Source organism: Castor canadensis, chromosome 5, assembly GCF_047511655.1.
Source record: "Castor canadensis chromosome 5, mCasCan1.hap1v2, whole genome shotgun sequence".
Classification (NCBI taxonomy): domain Eukaryota; kingdom Metazoa; phylum Chordata; class Mammalia; order Rodentia; family Castoridae; genus Castor; species Castor canadensis.
Window position 1 is genome coordinate 11,345,331 of NC_133390.1, and position 22,237 is coordinate 11,367,567.

The 22,237-nt window shown below is 36.2% G+C and overlaps 1 protein-coding gene and 1 non-coding gene across 20 annotated transcripts in view; one reads left to right on the forward strand and one right to left on the reverse strand.

The window, feature by feature from the left end:
* Positions 1 to 20,825, forward strand: part of Synj1 (synaptojanin 1) — a 95,770-nt gene extending 74,945 nt beyond the window's left edge. For 4 of the 19 annotated variants that reach the window (XM_020165704.2, XM_020165703.2, XM_074072789.1 and 1 more), the window contains 9 exons: positions 4,222 to 4,431; positions 5,025 to 5,168; positions 5,699 to 5,737; positions 7,486 to 7,533; positions 8,833 to 8,871; positions 9,005 to 9,075; positions 11,407 to 11,515; positions 11,613 to 11,830; positions 17,878 to 20,825. In XM_020165704.2, coding sequence (XP_020021293.2) covers positions 4,222 to 4,431; positions 5,025 to 5,168; positions 5,699 to 5,737; positions 7,486 to 7,533; positions 8,833 to 8,871; positions 9,005 to 9,075; positions 11,407 to 11,515; positions 11,613 to 11,830; positions 17,878 to 18,669 — 1,670 coding nt within the window. In that variant the 3' untranslated portion in view covers positions 18,670 to 20,825. Of the gene's footprint in view, positions 1 to 4,221; positions 4,432 to 5,024; positions 5,169 to 5,698; positions 5,738 to 7,485; positions 7,534 to 8,832; positions 8,872 to 9,004; positions 9,076 to 11,406; positions 11,516 to 11,612; positions 11,831 to 15,470; positions 15,498 to 17,877 lie in introns of those variants that run through there. The other 15 variants (XM_074072792.1, XM_074072797.1, XM_074072795.1 and 12 more) reach the window with 9 other exon arrangements.
* Positions 9,900 to 10,004, reverse strand: LOC141423620 (U6 spliceosomal RNA). Its single transcript, XR_012448462.1, has one exon. It is a non-coding gene; the product is annotated as a U6 spliceosomal RNA (small nuclear RNA).
* Positions 20,826 to 22,237: the final 1,412 nt, after the last annotated feature.

Genomic DNA, 22,237 nt, shown 5'->3' on the forward strand with positions numbered 1-22,237 from the left:
AAGCTCCATATAAATGTAACCACTTAAAGTATACAATTTTGGACAGGTTATCTTGATATCATAATTTCATGAAACATGATTTTAAAAACAATGCACTTGCCTTCTAATGCTATCTGTTCTTTTCTAGCATATTTATCATTAAAATACATACCTTAGGGATGAGTGTAGCTGTGATAGAGTGTGTGCTTAAGCATGTACAGGACCTTGGGTTCAATACCAAGTACCCGCCCACCAAAAATGCATGCCTTAGTTTATCAAATGACTGCATACGATATTGTGATAGCTATACAGCTAGATATTACATTTAAGAAGTAAACAACTTACAAGGTTATCTCTGGGTTTCACACTCTTTGGTCACTTACTAAATCAACATATGTATGTAGTACCTTTTATTTGCCAGGTATATGCTAGGTGCTGGAAATTCAGTAGCTGTAGTCCTTGCCATTTTAGAATGCACAGCTTATTGGGTGTTACACCCAAATGTTCAGGCAATTATAATAAAATATTATTAAGGTGGTAGCTCATGAGAGAGCTGCCTGGCTTGGTCTGAGGATTGGGCAAGGCTTCTCAGGGAAATTAAATATGTGAGAATATGAAGAATGAAGAAGAATCGGAGTGAAGAGGGTAGAAAGGAATGACTTTAGGGGAAAGCATGTGCATAAGCCTGAGGAGAAAGAGGATATAAATTGATTGTGCAAGCATGTTTGAAAGGGAGTAAATGAAGAAAAAAAATTCAGGAGGGGAGCAGTTGTGGGATTGAGGATGGAGTTTGTTCTGAACATGTTGTATTTGAGATGTCTGTGGGGTCAGTTGGTCCAGATGTCAGCTGATGGGTGTATGGGTATTCAGGAGAGCTCTAGATTCACAAGCTAGCTGTAATGCTGAATAACTCCACAGGCATTTATTTCTTTAGGTAGAATTAGATAGAGATAGGAGAAAATGAAACGAACATGAAGAAACGGTTCAAGGATAGGTAGAAGAAAAAGGGGCATATGCTTCAAAGATCCTTAACCCATGAGTAAAGCCCCCAAAGTAGCACCCCCATGATAGGCCTGTGGTGAAGAGTGGCTGTAGCTCTAGGTTAACCCTACCTGACTGCCTGGTAGAGGCCCTTCTCTGCACTTACTTTTGATTTGGATATTCTTTCCCTAAGGGACTCCATTCTCTGCATAGATAGCTGAGTCGCCCAGTCTTAACATAGCACCTACTGGCTTCTTCTGACCTTTCCAACTCAATATCTTGGCTTTTAGTGTAACCAGTGAATCTGTAGTGACCTTCTTACCTGGATCCCTTTGCTCTCTTGTGGGGAAGGTAGGGATAGGGTAAATATGTTGTATAGGTTAGGGATCTTCTGGTTTTCAATCATAGAAAACCTAATTCAAATTCACGTGTGATAATAAAAAAAAAAGATTGATTGGCTCAATACTGGAAAGTCCAGAGGTAGTGCTGGCTCCAGGTGAAGCTTGATCTGTTTGCTTTATGTTTTTAAATACCTGATTGATTTTTAGTCTCACTACTCTACCTAATTTAAATCATCTAAGTGTGGGCCACTTCATACCTGCCAGCACTCCTTGGATTACTTGTTTGTCCATTCAGAAAAATTAGATATCATTGTGCCAGAAATCCTAGCAAAAACCTAAATATTGACTCTGATTAGGCCAGCCTGGGTCACATGTCCACCCTTGACCTATCAGTGTGAGTAGGAGGATGGTATATTAATCATGGACCACACCTTTGAGGAAAAGGGTAGAATCAGCTTCCTCAAAATCACAGATTACACAGACAGAGACTGGGGGAGGATGGTGCTACAAGGCAGCTAACACCCAGCTACAACTACCAAGTTCATGCATTTGATCTTGCTAAGTTGAGATCAGCTATACCTGCTGCTTTTTCCCTCATTGTTGCATTTCCCTTACTGCAACTGTAGTTTCTTTCCTCGTGTCCATCTCTGAAGGAGAGAGGGAAGTCACTCTCATCTAAATGAGAGGACCTCATTTAGAGTCCCTAAGGACCTCCTGTTCACTCTCACTTCGATGACAAGTCCTTTTTTACCACCTACATCTCAAAGTCAGAACTCCTTCCTTTTCCTGTTTCTGAATTTTCCCTTTCTCCTCATTCCTGCTTCCTTATCCCCCAGCCTATTATTGCCTCTTTCACCAAGTGGAATGAAAGATTACTTCCTAGTCATTTCATTAAATTCACTCTGTATCCACCAGGTGTCAGTCTTCTGTCATACATGTGTAAGAATTTAGCCAGAGCTGTGGGATTTAGGTTAAATATATGGAAGGAGGAGGTTGTTTTGCATGGCAGGGAGCACCAGCAGAAGATCATATTCTCCAGGTGTGTCTTTGGAAAAGCGGTAAACCAACCCATATTTATTGAGGACCCACTTTGTCCTTTACATAAGATAACTTCTGCCAGGAAATCTTGTTTCTTCCCAAGAAATACAGATTTTCTTTCAGGGAGATATCATTCATTTGTCCACTTATTTCACGACAGCAGTTTCTTAAAAAAATTATATGTAATATTTGATATCTATGAAGAATACATGTAAGAATTAATAAATTATGAAATATAATGACTACCCATGACCCATCACTATTTACACATGAAAACATAAGCAATGTCATTGAGTTTGTGTTCCTCCCTGTCCTGTCCCCACTGCCTCTTCCTAGAGGTAATCACTGTCCTTGATTTTGTGTTTAATCACTTGTTATATATGGTTTAACCACATATGTATATTCTGTAAAAGCATACTAGTTTTTCGTGTTTTTTAATTTACGAAAGTGTTAGTCTGCTAGTCCCTTGAAGTTTGCCTCGTCCCACTGAGCATTGCTTCTAAGACTCACCATGTTATGATAGCTATACTCACTCACTGTCATATGCATAATGTTCCAGCAAGTGCATAAGCCACAGCTCATTTAGCCATTCACCTATCAGTGGATAGTTGGGGTGTTTGCAGTATTTTGCTATTTCACAATGATGCTATAACATTCTTGTAGATGTTGGTGCCTTTGTTTGTTACTAAGATTTCTAAAGAGATTTCTGAGATGGTGCTTCTGGTCTGTATACAATTGCAGACTGTTGTATTATTCTATACCTCAGCAAAGTTTATATCAGATTGAAATGAACTATTCTTAAATGTTTGGTAAAATTTACCTGTAAAGCTCCCCCCCACAAAAAAAAGGATAGGTAGAAGAAGACTGCCTGTGAAAGGAAATGAGACAAAGCAACTGGAAATGTAAGAGAGCCAAGAGAAATTTGTGGCATAAAAAAATCAAAAGTCAAAAGAAGAAAGAGGAACTGAGAGAGAAAACTGCAGGGCTGAGAGAAGGGGGGTCAGAATAAAGTACTCTAGTTTAATATCTCATAGGTAGTATAGTCTGAGGGTTTGTTGTAGGGAGAAGAGAGTGTCAGTAAGGATAAGTCTTTGGCATTTAAGCTGTTGAATGGGTTGTCCACCTGGGCTTTGATGTCACACAGAAAGGTGGTATGACCCATTTACCCTTGTGTTCTCTTCTTAGTCCTAATGAATGGGTTGGAGTGACTGGAAGGATAGAGATTGGAGATTGCTACACCAAGTCAAGAAAGTGTCATATAAATTCCTGATGGCATAGCCTTAAAGAAATAGGACTTGTTTAGGGGTAGAAGGTTAATGTTCTAGAATTGGAATTCCATTGCAAGGAGCACCCCAACCCAGCTTTCCAGTGGAAATGAGACTCAGGGAAGAAACAGTGTTCAGTTAAAGCAAAGAAGGTCCATGTTGGGTGAGTGGGCATGAAAGAAAAAGCTTCTGATGAAGGGTATGTGATTGCCTGAGAGCTTGTTTTCCAACGCTGAACCTAAACCTGGGTAAGCCTGGGGCGGGGGCAGTCCCGTAAAGCACAACTAGATGGACTTGCAGGGACAGCGGTCCACCTCTGAGTCACCTGTATTGCACTGCCTGCTCAGGGAGTAAAGAAAAAGCCCTTTAGTCAGCCCAGCTCCAAATGGTATTATTCTGAGGTGGTGGTCCTACATTTTCTGTAAGAACATTGTACTAATTCTGGGTTTATACTTGTAAATCTCTTATATATGCTTACATGCTTAATCCATGTATGTTGGCAGTGTCCTAATTTTAACATGTTAGATTTGTGCATTTTAGCCCTTCAAAAGCTAATGTGGAAAAACAAATCTCTGAGTTAAAATGATGGTGGCTTCCATAACCTTGCTTTTCCTCAGGTGATGTTGATGACTATAGTGCTGAAGTGGAGGAACTTCTTCCTCAGCATCTCCAGCCATCCTCAAGTTCTGGTCTTGGTACTTCCCCAAGTTCTTCACCACGGACCAGTCCCTGCCAGTCACCTACAATAGCAGAAGGTCCTGTGCCTTCCCTTCCTGTCAGACCTAGCCGGGCACCATCAAGAACTCCTGGGCCTCCAAGTTCACAGAGTATGTGTTTCACTTGAAAGTTTTTGTGACTTTCTCCAGCCAGTACGTTTGATTTTGGAGAACCGTTGTTTAGCTTCTATGCCTATATGCTGTGTTCACAAAAGAGAAGATGTTTTGCAGGTGGTGACGGCTCTTCATTGCTGTCACTGGGTGAAATTTTCTCTTGAACTTTTTTCTCTGTGGTTAGGGTTATTTGTGTCTTATAGTTGATGATCTTACCTATTGTGTGGTAATAATCCATAACTAGCAGGGCTTTTTCTTTCTCTTCTTTCTACTGATCAGCAGACTATATACAGCTTAACTCAAACAATACTTTGTGCCTTCTTGATAGGAACACTTAGTAAATCAACTTTTAACATTTAGACCTAGATAAGAAGTCAACACAGAGGTAGCATTGTTGTGGCTGTGGTACCAAAGGATAGTTTAATGGTAGACTGCTTTTGTTATTCTCACTGAAAATGTATGTCATTTCTCTAGCATACAAATTTTTTAAATTACAAAATAGAACATTTATTATACATATATATGAAGTACATTCCTTCTGACCAGCACCCACTTGGCACCTGATCTTCTTACCTACTATACTTCTGCAGGTTCTCCTGTTGACACTCAGCCAGCAACCCAGCTTCAGCAGAAAGATTCTTCCCAGACCTTAGAACCCAAGAGACCTCCCCCTCCCCGCCCAGTTGCTCCTCCCACACGTCCTGCCCCACCACAGAGACCACCACCACCTTCAGGTAACCAACCACTCTCCACAACTTTATTTTAAAATGTTTTGCACGTTTTCATTTTGCTGGTTTCTAGATTTTATCTTACTGATGGAACTAATAGGACAGATAAAATGTGTTTGCCAAGTAAATTTCTCTAGCATGTTTTCAGAGCTGAGTTCTTACCAGAGTATAAGAAATGTTTGAATTTTACTAATTTGATGTATGTAAGCTGTTCTTTGATAAAAACTAGATTTAATTTTTTTAAATCCTCATTTCTAGCTCTATAAAATCATTAAAATTTACTATTTTCTGGAAAATTTATGATTAGAACTGAAGAGCATGCATGTTATTTAATATAAAGTTAAATATTAAATAAATATAATGTGACTTCAATTCTTATGTGTATATGCATTGAATAATAGCATTTTTATATTATCCAGATACTTATATAGGCCATATGTGATATTTGACATCATGAATTATGTAGCAGATCTTGACATTTCAATTCATTCAATGTCATTTCCTTTCTGCTGCATATTTTCTTATGAACTATAAAGGGGCTAGGAGTCCTGCACCTGCTAGAAAAGAATTTGGAGGTAACCATTTACATTTGCTATTGTATATGAATGCTGATTCATTAATGTTTTGGAGTTTGATCTCTGTAACTGAGAGGCAATTTAGGTTTGTTTGATAAAAGTCAAGATGAGTGATATTTGGATACTAATTTAAAAATAGCTCCAAACTTGTATTATATTCCTGTTAAGTAAAAGACTGTAGCATAGATTTATCTGTGAAAAGTACTAATGGGGGCTTCCATTTTCCGAGCAGACATAGTGGAACAACTCAACAAAATCTAATATACTTTTTTTGATAAATACAGTCAATTGGGTTAGACATTTAATTTCCAGTAGTCACATTAATTTCAAAAGGAAATCAGGTACAGTGAATGCAGAACATTTCCCAAATGTTTAATTAGTGATACTGTAATACATTCCTCTTCTAATGGAAAAAGTTAACATAGCTTCCTAGGAATAAAGTTTAAACAACTCAGCAATTATCTGAAATACATCTTTCATTTTTCATTTAGCATTAACTAGTTATCAAACCCTTACCTCATTTATTTATGTAAGAACTATATGATTTTCTTCTTTTCTATGAGGAAATTTTTCCCAAATGGGTCACTTTGTTTAAAGTATATTTATTTGGTTGACCTGAAAACCCTCAGAGCTCAGTTGGAAGAATACATTTGACCAGTTTATTTAATCTAATTCTCAAGAAAGGATGAAAAAGGCTGTCACAGTTCTTCCAAAGAACTTGTGCAAATCCAGTTTTAATATTACTGAGACCCATCCCCTGCCATCCATGCATAGTTCTGTTTCTGTTCTAGTTGCCTAATGACATTGCTGATCAGTTTAGGTTCAGATTCAAGTATTACACACTGACTTTGCTTATGTGGAGATTTTGATGACTATGTGATAAGTATAGGTAAATTATTTTAGCAGTACAGATTCCAAAAAGTAATGCTCGGTGATACTTTTTCCATCAACCTACAGAAAACATTAATTTTTCTGATTTTAAACTCTTGCTTTTGTGTATATTTTCGTGATAAATTCTATTTATTTTCTAATTTATTTGTCGGTACTCGGGCTTGAACTCAGGGCCTCATGCTTGCTAGGCAGGCGCTGTATCACTTGAGCCATTCCACCAGCCCCGTCTTCGGCTTTAAGTAGGAAACCAACCTGTAGAAAACAAATTTTAGATAAAGTGGATTGTATTATAAAAAGTATATTACCAATGCAGTATTTTTTAGAAATATGTTTTCATTAAAAAATTGCTTCTCTAAATAATTATTTTGTAGGCACTATTTGCAACATATTTTAGTCCCTAATAAGACAGGAAGCTGGGGTAAACTCATTGTACTATGCTTAGATTTTTTTAAAATAGTGCACCAAAACTAAGAGATCAATAAAGTCTCAGAGAAATTTAAAATGAAATTGAAACTCGTTGACTGTCAAATATTGGTGCTTGTGTTAGTGATTTAACTCTAGATATAAAGAAAAAGATGGTCATGAAACAAAGACTTTCATTAAACACATTTTTAAGTTCCCTATTGCTAGTAATCTCAGATGTAGGAAAAAGGTTGTCATCCCACTTCTATTCTTGGATTTGAGGAAGGAGAGGATTCAGGTTTGGGCTCAGCATCTAAAGTCACTTTGGTTTGTATTGAAATCTTCAAGAGACTTAAAGCAATAAAAGAGTCTTTGTGCAAAAGTAATTGTGTGCCTGCCTATGTCCTGTGCTGTGGGCCCTGAACAATATATAGCTTTTGTTCTTTCCTAAAAAGGTACTGGAGCCCCTCCCAGTCCTGGGGTAGCTAGGAGAGAGATGGAAGGTAACAAGATTTTTGCATCCTAGAACTGGTTCTCTCATTTTATTTCTAAGTGTCAGCCCCTTCAGTCTTTAAAGACATAGTAAATATTCTCATAGTAAACTTCCCCTCCTCATGTGCCCCTTGTATTTTACTCTTTTCATTCTGTGTTGTATGTGTGGTTTCAAATGGCCATCCATTTATTTTCCGCTGTTTGATACAGAGTTCATGTGTACTTAGGTTGTGAAGTTACTGTTCAAAGAAAAATGCCTTCAGGGTTTTTTTGTTTTTTTTTTTTCAGAATAAGTCAGATGTTTAGAAATGTCCTTGACTAATCTGAAATTTTAAAAATTAATAATTTAAATCTATTAAGGTCCAAGAATATAGTATTTTGTGGATGATTTCCAATAACATACATGTTTTCTGTATATATTGGTACTGGGCTAGATTATTTTAAAAGACCATTAAGACTAGGGCGCTGGAGGTGTGGCTCAAAGAGTAGAGAGCTTGCTGAGTAAGCATGAGGCCCTGTTCAGACCCAATACTGCCAAAAAAAAAAAGTGAAAGACTTAAGGCATTTGTTAAAGTTATAGTTACTAAAGCACTGCTATGTTCTATTTAATAATTATACTTGAATCTCTTTTCAAAAGAAAAATAAATACAACATAATGCTTGATAAGGAGTCCCTCTACTCGTTTTGTCTCCAAAAGTAATTTTCATTCCATCCAGCTACTTTCCTAATGAATTTGAACCCCATTGTCTTCTATAAAGCAGATATGTGGTAATAATATGTATATGCCTGTCTTCTGTCTTAATCATAGGATTTTGTAAAAGTCTAAAAGCTCTCATAAGATACTATATTCAAAGTATTGCCAACAGAGTGAAGCCCTAAAACAATGTTGTTAGCGGCTTCTTACGAAACTTGAAACATGCCTGTGGCTCCTGAACCATTTGTCTGCCATGCTGTCAGGAGCAGCAGTTGCAGTGGTCACATCTTGTGACCATTTACATAGCTAACCATATATTTTCAAGGTTTATGGAAAGATCTCTGTGAACACTATCACCTTGATTTGACCCCACAAGTGAGGCATCAGATTGGGAGCTACCTTTGTCTCCCATAAAGGTCTCTCTAATACTCTAATTTTTCACTGTTTTGGAGTATTTTATTCAGGACCAATAATAACCCTCATCCTTATCCAGAGCTAAGTGCCTTGTCTTGTGTCCTCATTTTTGCTGGTAATGAAACAGAATAGCCAATTGATGTTATGCAGTATTGTTTTATTATTTACTGATAACTAATTTTTTTTTCTTCCTGCTCTAAAGCACCCAAAAGCCCTGGAACAACACGGAAAGATATTATAGGTAAAAACACTTGAATGTAGTTACTTACCCTTAAAATTGGACCACGAGATAGACTCTTTGGATAGAAGTATATGGTTTCTTATTTCTTCCCACTTTTATGTTTTTTACTCTTAAATATTTGTCTTTGTTCCAGGACGCAACCAGCCTTCACCTCAAGCAGGACTTGCAGGCCCAGGACCTTCTGGGTACGGTGCAGCCAGACCGGTAGGTAACACCTAGTCTGAGAGCTGAGGGGTTTCTGTTCTAGGTCTGAATTTGCAGCTTATCAGATCTTGAAGAAATCATGAGCTCCTTCAGCACCTCATTTTCCTCAACTCTAAAATGAGGGAATTGATGCTCTCTGAGGGATCTATCAACTCCAACATTATTTGAACATATCCTTCAAAATAGCTAAACAAACTTCATTGTTTGGATTAAAGTAATATACTTAAGATTATTATGATCACTAAATAAATGTCATAGTGTCTCTCAGAATATGAGAAGGTGATATATTTGGGTAGCTGTTTATCATATTATCTAATTACAGTAGACCCCTAGTGTCTATTGGTTTGTAGTTCCAAGGGAATCACCACTGAGAAAAAAAACACATACTCAGGATCCATAGAGTTCAGTACTGTACTGTGAGTGCTTGATTCATTTTTCCTATAATGCCACCCTACTTCTGCTAAAGAAATTCTGTCTTTCTCTAATTCTCAAATTTTTCATTTTATTACTTACTTCAAGCAAATAACATGTCCTTTTGGCTTGAGATGATTACTACAACATTAACCTTGCTTTGGGCACCATTTGCTTTTGGGGAGGCCTATTTTCACAAAAATGAGGGAAAGGAAACACTCAGCATATTGCACAACAACTTAAACACAACCAACGACAACACAGGAATCAACTGAGCTGTGTAATGCACAAGGGAATTTAAAAATCTTTTCAATGGCTGGTGGAATGGCTCAAGTGGTAGAGTACCTGCCTACTAAGTGCTAGGCTGTGAGTTCAAACCCCAGTACCACCCAAAAATGAAAATTCAATTTTCTTTTTTCATGGAACACTTCACAAATTTGCATCTCATCCTTTTGCAGGGGCTATGCAAATCTTCTGTGTCATTTCAATTTTAGTATATGTGCTTCCAAAGTGAGCGCTGAAATTTATTTTTATTTATTTATTTTTGGCTGCACTTAGTCAAAACTGCATATACCAAATCAATGAATGTTGTGGGTTATCCTTCAGTAAAAAGGATTTTTATTTAAAAAATCATAGTCAGTATGCTAAAACTGGTTCTGAAGGTAATAAAAATAGGAAAGTAGATGGTTTATACAGTTTTTCTCTATAACTATACAGTTTTCCGTATGTCATGTGTTTTGTTATATACATACTTTTTCTGTTATTTATGCAAATGAAAATTTTTCTCTGGGCTATAACAGGCAATCAAAAAAAAGAAAGTGAAAATGAAAAACAAAAGTTAGTAACTTAAGCCAGTATAATCACTTATATTTGAAGAGTAAGGAACAAAAACTATTACTAAACCTAGAAATTAAGGTTGTGGGAACCCAAGAAACTGCTTCTCGTGGACATACAAATGTTTCGTCTCTTCTGTTCTAGCTGACTACTTAACCATCTAGGTCCTTTCTATGTGTAATACTGCCATCCAAAGTAAAGCGTCCATACAATATACCTAAAGATAGCTATTACCCACTCTTTTATTTCAGAAAAAGGATATTTGCCATGTACTGACTCTACTATCACAAGAAAACTTTATTTTATTTAATACTGTAAGGAGGGAAAGTCAGGATTTTTGTGAAGTTAAATGTGCATCTTAACTTTTGCTTCAAATAGTTATTGTGGGTTTAGAGCCACAATTTTATATGAAAACAAAATATTTTTCACCAATGTGTCTTCTGGTATGCTAAATTTGGATTGTAGACTTAGTTATTCAAGAGTCTTCTTACATCTGTGTTCAAAAAAATAATCGCATGGTGTGGTTTTCTGAAGTCTTTTAGTTGCTCAGGTATCTGTTTCTCCCTGTGTTGATGAACTTTGAAGTTGCCTGTCTCTTCATGAAGGCAGCATGTATGTAGCTAGTCAGACCCGAGCATAGATCCTGGTGCTATTTTCTGCATGGGCTTAGGCAAACTGTATGCATTTCTTCACCTTGATTTAAAATAGGAATGATAAGACAATATCTACCTAAAATAGGATGATAAAATAATATCTGAGGGATATTTTGAAGATAGAATAAAAACCCCTACACAGTGCTTAAAAGTGCCTGGAACTGTAATGAGTCATAAATAAAAAGGAAGATGGGGTGTGGCTCAAGCAGTAGAGCACCTGCCTGGCAAATGCAAACCCCTGTACCACCAAAAAAAATAAAAAGGAAGATTTTAAAATTTATCATTCTGTGGCTATCAATAAAGCAATTAAAGTGACAGGGTGGGGAATAATACCAGAGAAGAGAGCAAATGAGATGCAAAAGCAAATCTTTTCACAGAATCTTGTCTGCTGAAAATAAATAAAGGTCTTAAACATTGCATTTCCTATCTGTAGACAATTCCGCCACGAGCTGGAGTGATCAGTGCCCCTCAGAGCCATGCTCGGGTATCTGCTGGAAGACTGACTCCTGAAAGCCAAAGCAAGACACTGGAGGCATCAAAAGGTAGACATTGTATTAAAAATACCCATTGCATCGCTTTGCACAAAGCTCTGTGTTCATTTCTGGAGTACAGCTAGCATGACAATCATTTGTGTTTTAGGCTCATCTGTTCTTCCAGAACCACTGAGGCCTCAGACTGCTTCTCCTCTGCAGCCTTCTCTGCCCCCACCTGCTCAAAAGTTGCAAGATCCTCTTGTTCCCATGGCAGCACCTGTGCCTCAATCTGGCCCCCACCCAAATTTGGAAACCCCACCACAGCCCCCACCTCGGAGCAGGTCATCCCATAGCTTACCTACAGAATCTTCACCACAGCTGCAAGTAAGTGTCACTACTAAACAGAATGGTATCTTTGACACATATGGCTATAGACTGTGAACACACTTATTTTTAATGATTAGCTTTTATAAGAAGTAAATATGACCTTAAATTTTCTCTTCATTTCTATTTGAGGATTATTGAGGGAGGAGTAATTGTTTGGGTTTGGTTTGGGTTTGTTTTTTTTTAACATGGTACTTAGATCAAAAATTCCCAGAGTGATGCTAGACCAGCATCACTTGCATTTCTGAGTGGTTTCTCATGTTAGTTTGCATCTTTTTTCAGTGAATAATTCAGTTAATAAATTAAAGTGAACAGCAATAATTTAGTTTTCTTGTTCACAAGAAAAAAAAATTAGCTTTGAAGAGAAGTAGATCAAATCAGTCTGGATCTGACCAGACATTGCATGTTGGTTAATTTCCATGTGCAGAGAATAATCCTTCAGTTCTCTTGATGCAAGCAGTAGTTCTTGATTGGAGGTGTGACTCAAGCAATAAGGGCACCCACTTTTCAAGGGCAAAGCCCTAGTTCAGACCACAGCACCTGGCACTGGGGTTCGTAAGGTATTTCAGACAGTTGCAGTCATTATTGATCATTTTAAATTTTTAGGCTTGCAGCTGTAGGCTCATTCACCAAAGTAAAAACCACAAGATACCAACTCACCATATTAATGTCTGATGGAAAATAGTACCTTTGCATTGACTGTTGAAATCACATGATCACAGAGACTCTTGTTCTCTCCTATTGAAACTGGAATCGACCTGCACACACACGCGCGCACACACACACACAACTGTTTTATACAGAGGTAATTGTGTAAGTTGTGTTTTATTTGGATGCTCTTTTAGTTATATTCATTTAAGTAAAGTTAGTAAAATGAAATTTAATGAGGACATTTGTTATCTCGCTATCTATAAATTCTTAATTTGAAGATGCTATCAAGGCCAAAGAAATATGTGATGTTTTAAAAGCCTGACCAGAAATACTGCTTATTGTCAATGTCCCTTAAGTATGCTTACAAGTAATCCTTTGCATTTGTTTTTATAGATATATGTGTCCAGCTTATAGTTTCTTATGTTTGTCCATGATGAAAAACAGTACAAGAGTATAGAGAAAAATAGAATGTTTTCTTAAGCTGATTAATACTGAAAAAGTATTCTACATTTTTTTAGTTCAGAAAATTGAGGTTATTAGATATTTAATAATGGTAGAAATCCTTTAAAGGATTTAAAGAATAAGTGTCCATTATTCTTTTCCCTCTGCCACTCAATTTTAGTGAGTTATGAATATTTTTTCTCATTTTCTGGAAATATGTTCTATTGTATTTTTTAAAATGTAATTGGAGGGCAAAAATCTGTCAAAATAGCCCCTTTTATTTTGCAGTTCTCAGTCAAAAGCATCTTATGACACATAGTACTGCAGTAGAAGCATGCCTGTGACACCAAACACCATTTTCTCTTGTTCCTATTTGTTTTATACTGAAGTGAGTATGGTGATTTGTGACTGACAGTGTTCTTGAATCTTGTTATTGTCAGTTCACTAAAAATGACAGAGGTGTTCGTTTTAAATTCTGAACTTTCTTCTTGCATCAGTAAGGACTGATGCAAGGATGAACATCCAATTCCTCCAAACATTATAGACACTGACACACTTTTTCCCTTTTAGAGGGTGGTGGTCTTGTTTATATTAGACTAGCTTTATGAAGGATCACAAAGTGGTTAATTTCCTCTAGAGAATGCACAAGTTCTGGTGGCCAGAAGGGAGAGGCTTTTTACCTCTTCCTTTTACCTCTTCATTGAATTTTCAACCATGAAAGTAATAGTATAAAGCACTGGAGCAATAGCTCAGAGGTAGAGCTCTTGCCTATTCTGTGTGTGAGGCCAGGGCATAGGGCATCCCTGGCACTGCAAAACAATACCATGAAGAAAATAATGTAAATTTTAAAATTCAGCTATAACTTGAAAAATACATGAACTTTCCAAATGTGGTATCAGTGAGATATTTAAATATAACAAATTTAAGTAGTTTGGGAATTGAATATTTAATAATTTTCACAGGTCTATTTAATCCTGTCCCAAATCTACAATGTATTTAAAACATATAAAGGACTCAGCTTTACTCTTTTATTATTTTAATGTGCTTTGACTTTCTATGTAGAAGGGATTATTTTAATTTGAATGATTTATAATGTGTCCTATATCCTTTACAGAGCATAAAAATTCTTCCCTTGTTTGACTTACAGCATCTTAGTCATCCTGTTATGAGCTAAGCTCCAGAAGTAAGAAAATCCGGTAGGGAATAACAGAACTCACAGCCAAGCTATTGACATGATAGTTGACAGGAAAAAGAACAAGTAGAAAATCTCAGCATTTAAGATCCATTAATAGGGGTACAGCATCCCTATATAGCTTAGAGCTGATACAAGTAACTCTAAGATCATCAAGATAGTAGTAACTTAAATTTAAGAGTCTTAAGTTAAGGACTAAGGTTCTAGCATGCACAAGACCCTGGGTTCAACCCCCAGCACTGTTTAAAAAAAAAAGTCTCACATTTAGTAGGCAGGTGACTCTTAAAGTACACAATATATTTAAGGATGGCATCTTTCTACATTGTCAAAATTGGCTTTGCTATTTAAAAATAGGATATGCTTTAAGTACTGGAAAATTCACCCCAACCTTCTCGAGAATACTATTTTTAAAAATACTGTTAAGTTACAGAAAGATTATGATTTCATTTTAAAACAATAAAAATAAGGTAGTTTCTTACCTTGTACCTTCCAGGTAATAAACTATGAAGTGTATTAAGAGTGACATCCTTTAGAAAATATGAGTAACGGAACAAGCCTGAACCCTGACCATTTTCTTAAATGAAAATTAATTTTCAGTGTGGTAGTACTTTTGCAAAGTATGGTATTTTGTATATTTTTCTCTAACACTGACCCCCAGAGGTTATTCTAGAGCTGTGTCTTAGTCTTCTTGGCCTACCATACAGAATGCCACAGAATGAGTGCTTAAACAACAGGAGCTTGTGTCTCAGATGTCTGCACTGGAATTCAAGGTCAGGGGTTCTGGTGAGGGCCCTCTTCTGGGCTTGCTGTCAGCTCTGACCACATGGCCTTCCCTTCCTGTATGCGCCTGGGGAAGAAGGGACAGGAGCAAGTGTGTATGTAGCTTCTTTGCTGTCTGTTCTCATGAGGTCACTAATCCCACCATCAGGGCCCAGCTTCATGAGTTCTTCTAACCCTAATTGCCTCCCAAAGGCTCTCCATACAAATTTATACATTAGGAGATTAGGGCTTTAATACATGATATTGAGGAGGGGATTAGGGAGGTAACAGGCCATGTAACAGGCTGCTTAAAATATTTTAGAGCTCTGAAAAGTTTCTTGGAATAACCAAACTTTGAACTGCTTAGTAATCAACCTCAGGCAGAATTAAAATTTGTATCCTAATTCAACGTAATTACAAAAGAATCAGAATTGTCTTTTGAATTTATTTATGTACAATTCACAAATACTGCTATTCTTGGATTCAGTATGTAACATAGAATTAAAATATTTTGATGACTGGAATGTTAGGGTTGCTAGTTGGTCTTGAATTGTCCTCCTAACTCTTTCCTTTGATTCTGTGTTCCCTTTCTCAAAGCAGGAGCAACCATCAGGGTAACAGGTATCTGACTATTTATCAATCTTACATGTGCTTTTCATCTGTCTTAGCACATTAGATGTATGAATCTTAGCTTCATACATCTAAAGTTTTGCCCATTTTTAAAAATACCCATCCACATTAATAAATTCTATTAGCATACCATAAAACCTTGCTTTTTTGTTTTTCTTAGTATTTTGAAATTATAGGAACCATTTTAGTTGTTCTTGCTAATGCTTTACCATTTTTTGCTTCATTTTTTATGAAAATTAACAAAACTAAAAAGTATAACTTTAAGAAGGTATGTGTTAGGTATAAAAGAGCCCATTTGGCAAAACCAAATTGGTTCTTGGTTTTAACAATGGCATAATTACACAAAATTCAATACTTTTTTCTTAGCTTTCTTTTGGGAAGTATTTTTTCAAATAATTTTAGTAGCTAATAACGATTCTTTTCAGTAAAGAAGAATTTGGTGATTTAGAAAGATGAAAATTAATATTATAACAAGATTCGTAAAGATCCTTCCAACACCTTTCTCTATTAAAATACCACCAGTTTTAATGTCATCACAAATTTACTCTAATTTGATCGATGGTGGTATAGCTCTCATGGTAATTTCAAATCTGATTGGAAAAAAGTGATCCTGCTTCTACTGCATTACCTTTATTTTAAAATAAAATTTTTTCTTATATATGAAATTAAAGACAGTTGAATGTATAACATTTATTTGGCAGGTGACTAGAAAGCTATGCAAAGCATAAAATTCTCCTTCCTATAACATCTATGCTGTGGACTGTATCTTCTTCAGAGGACTCAATCCAATTCAAAATCACCATTTTGTTATATTAATAGTAAATAATCTATGGATTATTGGTAATGTAGAGTTAATTATAATTTGATGACTATAATAAATTTTCCTGTAAGTCCATTTCCATATCTGCTTTATCTTTAATACATTTAGAATAGTATAGTCTCATGACCTTTGAATTTATTATAAATTGATTGTCATATTGTTTGAAGACAAATATAATTGTTTATTCGATATAAACTACTTTCTAGGACATTTGAATAAAGCAGATACCTGAAAGTTACTCACTTATGAGGTTACCCTACTGTTTTCTACAAATGAACAGTCTTCCCTATTATTAAGCACTAAGTTACATGTTTCATAATGTACATTTACATTTTATAGAAACTCCTGTTCTTTTCCCTGACATATTTCATGAGAGTTCAGTTATTTTGCTTTAACAACTATCTAAATTCACTTTGGGTAGTGTTCTATATTGTTACATTGCAAGTCTTGAGCTGAATTCTCCCTTCCCTTCACTTTCCTTTCCAACCCCAAAGTTTTATTTTTATTTTCTTATCTTTAAAGTTGGCATAAGTGTGCAATTCATTTACCTAGTTTTAAGATTATGTAGTCTTTTGAAAATTAATAATGAAATGCCTGATGAGCTCATTTGCCCTGAGGTCATGATCATAGTTCTTTTCTCCATCAAGAGAGCTGGCTTTACTCAGCCCCATGGCTGTGTTCCACTCAACCAGCTTTGTGAATTCGGCACAAAGGAATTTAGGAAAGAGTGCAGACTTTTTATGGCATAAATTAATTCTTAACACTATTGCTGGTATCAGTTTATGTCCAACACCATTTGGGGCACAGCTTTATTTTGATTTTAGAATTAACTTGTCAAATAGAAAACATACCCCTCCCCCTCATTTGGTTATGAGTAGCATACCTATTTTGTTTGACAAGATGAGAAAGATCCATTTAAGGAAAGTTGTCACATTATTCACAGAGTTTATTCTACTAAGGAGAGTTTATGTTAAAATTAGAACACTTTGAAAATTTATTTTTCCAAATAGAAAAGATACTGTCTACAGCTTAGGAGTACAAAATATATTAATAGAATTAACTTTTATCCATAAAAGTAAATTTCTGTAGTACCAATTTAAGTGAAAATATACTTTAAGGAAAAGTCATAGAACAACCGTATCATCCTCATAGATTGGTGTTGGAAGTTTATTATATAGATTTAACATAAGGTATAAGTATGAGCCTCTCAAGCTCATGTTAAAATTTGAAAAAACTAGGCATCAATAAATTGTTAATTTTGTATAATTCTCTTCCTTATCATTTCCAAAGTTGCACAAATGTAGTAAGTTCTGTCTCATTTTCTTGGAATTTAAAAAACATAAATTTAATAAAAGATTTATTAAGGAATTCTTAAAGTATAAAACTTTAGTTTATTTCATCCTACTTAAACCAATAGTTACAAACTAAACAAATGGTACTTTTTAGTTTCTAAAGTTGTATACTTGCCTAAGAAAAGGAAGAATAATTGAACCTGGAAGAAAAGAGGCAATTAATAATATAAACTGATAATTCAGTATTCTTATTCTTTTCCAGGTAAAAATAAATGGAGTCTCTGGTATCAAACAAGAACCACTATTAAAGAGTGACCCATTTGAAGATCTGTCATTTAATCTGCTTGCTGTATCAAAGCCTCAGCTATCTGTTCAGATGTCATCTGTTCTAACCCCAGACCCAAAGAGGTTGATTCAGTTTCCTTCTACAACACAAAGTAACGTTAATACTTTGAGTTCTATAAGTTGCATGCCAGCCATGCCTCCAGTCCCAGCCCGAAGTAAATCACAGGAAAGTACGAGAGGTTCTCCAAATCCATTTATGACTAGCTTGACCAGCACAAACCCTTTCGCGGACAGGACTGCTGCTCCTGGAAACCCATTTAGGGCCCTGTCTCAAGAATCAGAGGCCACTTCATGGCTCTCCAAAGAAGAGCCTGATGCTAACAGTCCTTTCCCTCCTCTCATGCCTCTTGGTCATGATATAAGCAAGCATTCATGCTCACATGATGGTTGTAAGGACAGTTTTGATCTGCAAGGCCAGTCTACAGTACAAACAAGCACCCCAAAAGGATGGGTAACCTTTGAGGAAGAAGAGGACTTTGATGTGAAAGGAAAGTCACAGTCATCTTGCACAGACTTTCAGGGTAATCCACCAGGTTCATTTGATGATGACTGGAATAAAGGTGCAAATGTGTCTTTTTGTCTGGTGCCGTCCAGAAGGCCACCTCCACCCCCTGTCCCTCTGCTCCCACCCGGCACCAGCCCTCCGACAGATCCTGTCACAACCTTGACATCTGAGGCATCTCCCACACTAGACTTTACAGAAAGATAATATTATATGACAAAAAGGGGTTTTTGTTGTCATCGTTTTGTTGTTCGGTTTTGGCAGGGTAGAGCCAAACAATAGGGGCATTAGTTATTCATTATGTGCAATAAATAATTGTCAGGTACACTTCATAAAATACCACTACTTGATGTGTACAAAGTTAGAATATGTGTATATTGGAAATCAGGAAAAATCCTCATTATTAACTGGAGCTTTGATGTGTTTCTCTTCAGGTGAATAGGAGACAACAGTAGCCATAAAAATGCTTAAAACTACGTTAGAAAATAGTCCTTATTCAGAAATTCCTTATCAATCTTTGAAAAATCAAAAAAGCCCCCCACACAACTTTTAGCTGACATTACTGCCAGCCCTTCTTACTGTTGACAATTGGTTATTCATGAGTATGTACCAAAGAGCTGCCAAAGTTACAGTGAAACAGTTTTGAATGGCATTGCTTTAACAAAAAGATATATGTGTATTATGTGTGTGTACATATACTTATAGCACACACAAATGTACATATACACATTTACATATTTATGAAACTTAAATTCTGGATATAACTCAGATCAAATTTTACCTAAAAGTTCTAAAAAAGTCCCTTTTCATTACCAAAAAAGATGGCTGCAGATGTGACTTGGTTGTTTAATTTTTATTTCCCAAACTAGAATAATGTCACTATAGAAGGAGAATTTTCTACTATTCCACTCCCCAGCCCTTGTTTCCTCCACTCCAGCACCTCCATATTCTTTTCTCTAGGAGGTTCTTGTAACTGGCAGCCTCTTGTTTTCACTGTCGGGGACAGATACACTAGCCCTCTTAAGACAGTACTGTGGCCTTATATATAAGGAAGACAAATACCACCAAGCTTAATGAGAAATATTAGAGCTAAACATACTCTCTTTTCTCTGTGCATTAAGGTTTATGTTACCCATCACCTTCCCTTCCTTTTCTTTTTGCTGTTTTTGCTCTGAAACTTTGCTTATAGCAGGGAAAGCGGCCATCTCGAGTCCTTTGAGTTGGGGACATTCCCACTGTATGTCCTCTCTCACTGCATAACATTTATGATGCTGCTTTAAGTTCTTAGAGGCTATACCTCAAATTAGCTGTGGATTTTATCTCCCGCACTGCCAGTATGCAACTGATTCTGCTTTTCTTAATTTTATGAAGTAGTACAAAGAATTTTTACAGAATGTAGTATTTTGATATCATTAAATAAACCAGTCAGAAAACCCCTTGAGCAATAGTTGTTCTGTTGTCAGTTAAGTTGAAATCATCTTTACCTATCAAAACTTAATGTTTTTATATAAAGAGTTCCGTGTACCCACTTAAATTCCCATGTCCACATTTAACCTTTAAAGACAACATGAAAGAGTCCGTGGCTAAGAACACGTAACGTGTAAAAGCACAGCAAACTGCATTGCACTTCCACCCTAAAGCAAATCTATTAGGAAAAAGTACTTTTCTAAATGCTCACGTTATCAAGACAATACTATATTTATAGAAGTGATCCTCTCTGTTAATGGGATTTGCTGTTAGAAATAGCTCGAGTTTCATAATTGTGCTCTTTTGGGGTTCTAATCATTTCAGCTGTAGGATCTTTTAAACAGTATTACTATAAGCAGTGTGCTTCAAAATGTGAATTAACTTGTTGAAACTGTGGCTTTAACATCTATGTGTATATGGCATTTGCTCTCTATTAGCAAAAGAATTCATGGTTAGGTAAACTTCAGTAGTGCAAATTGCAGTTCTGTGAGCTTATATTCCTATTGGATATAAACTACTGTCTCAGATACACATATCAGCAGCAGCTCAGCCTTTGTCAGGAAAATTATATTTGGCAAGTTGCTGAAGATGCACAAAGTTATGAAAGTTAAAAAGGTATGCTGCAATTAACTAGCCATTATTCTGTGTATTATTAAATATTTACCAGTTCTGTTCAAACCAGAGCAGAAATCAAACACTAAGAATCTTTGTGAATTCTTTGTTCTCTATAGTAGATTGCTGTTTATATGTATGTAAGAATTTTATTGCTTATGTGGCATACATTTATAACTATATACTTTATAGAAGTACAGTATTAAAGTCAGTGATGCCGACATTCTGTACAGACCCTGTGAAATGTGCTGTCATATGAAATAAATATACTTGTCTTTACCATACTTTGCTTAACAGACAAGAATTTTTCTTTTTTCTTGTACTTTACATATACAGATTTAGTGATATTTGGGGGAAACAGACTAGCTCTTGTTACCAAATCACATATTTTAAGACTTTATTTTCATCTATTTCATTTCTCCATATAGTGTTTACTCTGCGAAGAGTTTTCTGAGATTTCTAATCACCGTTAAGAAACTCATGCATTTATTCCATAAGAGAGGCCCTCATTCAGTCTTGTTGGCTTCAAAATAACACAGGAGGCAATAAATTGAGGCTTTTCTGACCCATAACAGAAGAAACAGTTGGGGATATGGGGAGAGGGGAATTAGGACACGAATAACCAGACAAAAAGAGACTAGCCAAAAAGACCCATGAGGCCATGGTTAGTAGTTTCAGTAACTATTGCCCCTTTTTAGTCCTATATGGCTGATACTCAAGGTGAGAACCTTGCTTCTTAAGTAGTTGAATTATGTTCATTAACCTTTGATATAGTAACATATAGAATAATAGGCTTTTTAAAAATAGACATATGTAGTTGTAAGAAATGATACAGGGAGAGCCATGTATCTTTAACCCAGTTTCCCCCCCAGTGGGAACATCTTGTAAAACTACAGTAAGCTAGCATAACCAGAAGGCTAATTTTGACAGGAACATTCTCATCGCCAGAAGGATCTCTCATGTTGATCTTTTCCCATTCCCCCTCTATCTTTCCTCTGTCCTTAACCTTTGGAAACCACTCATCTATTTTCCATTTCTATAATTTTGTCACTTCAAGAATGTCATAAAAATGGAATCACATGGTATTGTAACCTTTTGAAGCTGGCTTTCACTCAGCATAAATGAGATTCATTTAGATTGTGTGTATCAGTATTTGTTCCTTTTCATTGCTGAGTAATAGTCCATTGTATGTGCACACCATAGTTCCTTTAATCACCCACTGAAGAACACCTGGGGTGTTTCCAGTTTGAGGCTCTTACAGACAAAGCTGCTGTAGATTTAGGATTCCATTTCTCTGGGAGAAATTCCCAGGAGTGTAATTGCTTGGTCATGTGGTGGCATAGTTCAGTTTTTATGAAACTACAAAATTAGTTTCCATTTTATATTCCTGTCAGCAACATATGACTTTCTCTATATCCTTATCCTCCTTTGCTGTTGTCACTGTGTTTTAGCCATTTTAGGAGAGGGTATTTCTTTGTGGTTTAAATTTGAGTCTCCCTGAGGTAATGACGTTGAACATCTTTGCAGGTGCTTTTTTGCCATCTTGATTCTTCTTCAGTGAAATGTCTGTCTTGCTATTTTTCCAGTTTTCTTAGTGGAGAGTTTTTACTGTCTAGTTTTGAAACTTCTTTATATATTCTAAATGCTTTGTTGGCCATGGCTTGCAATTATTTCTCCAGCCTCAGGCTTGCTTTTC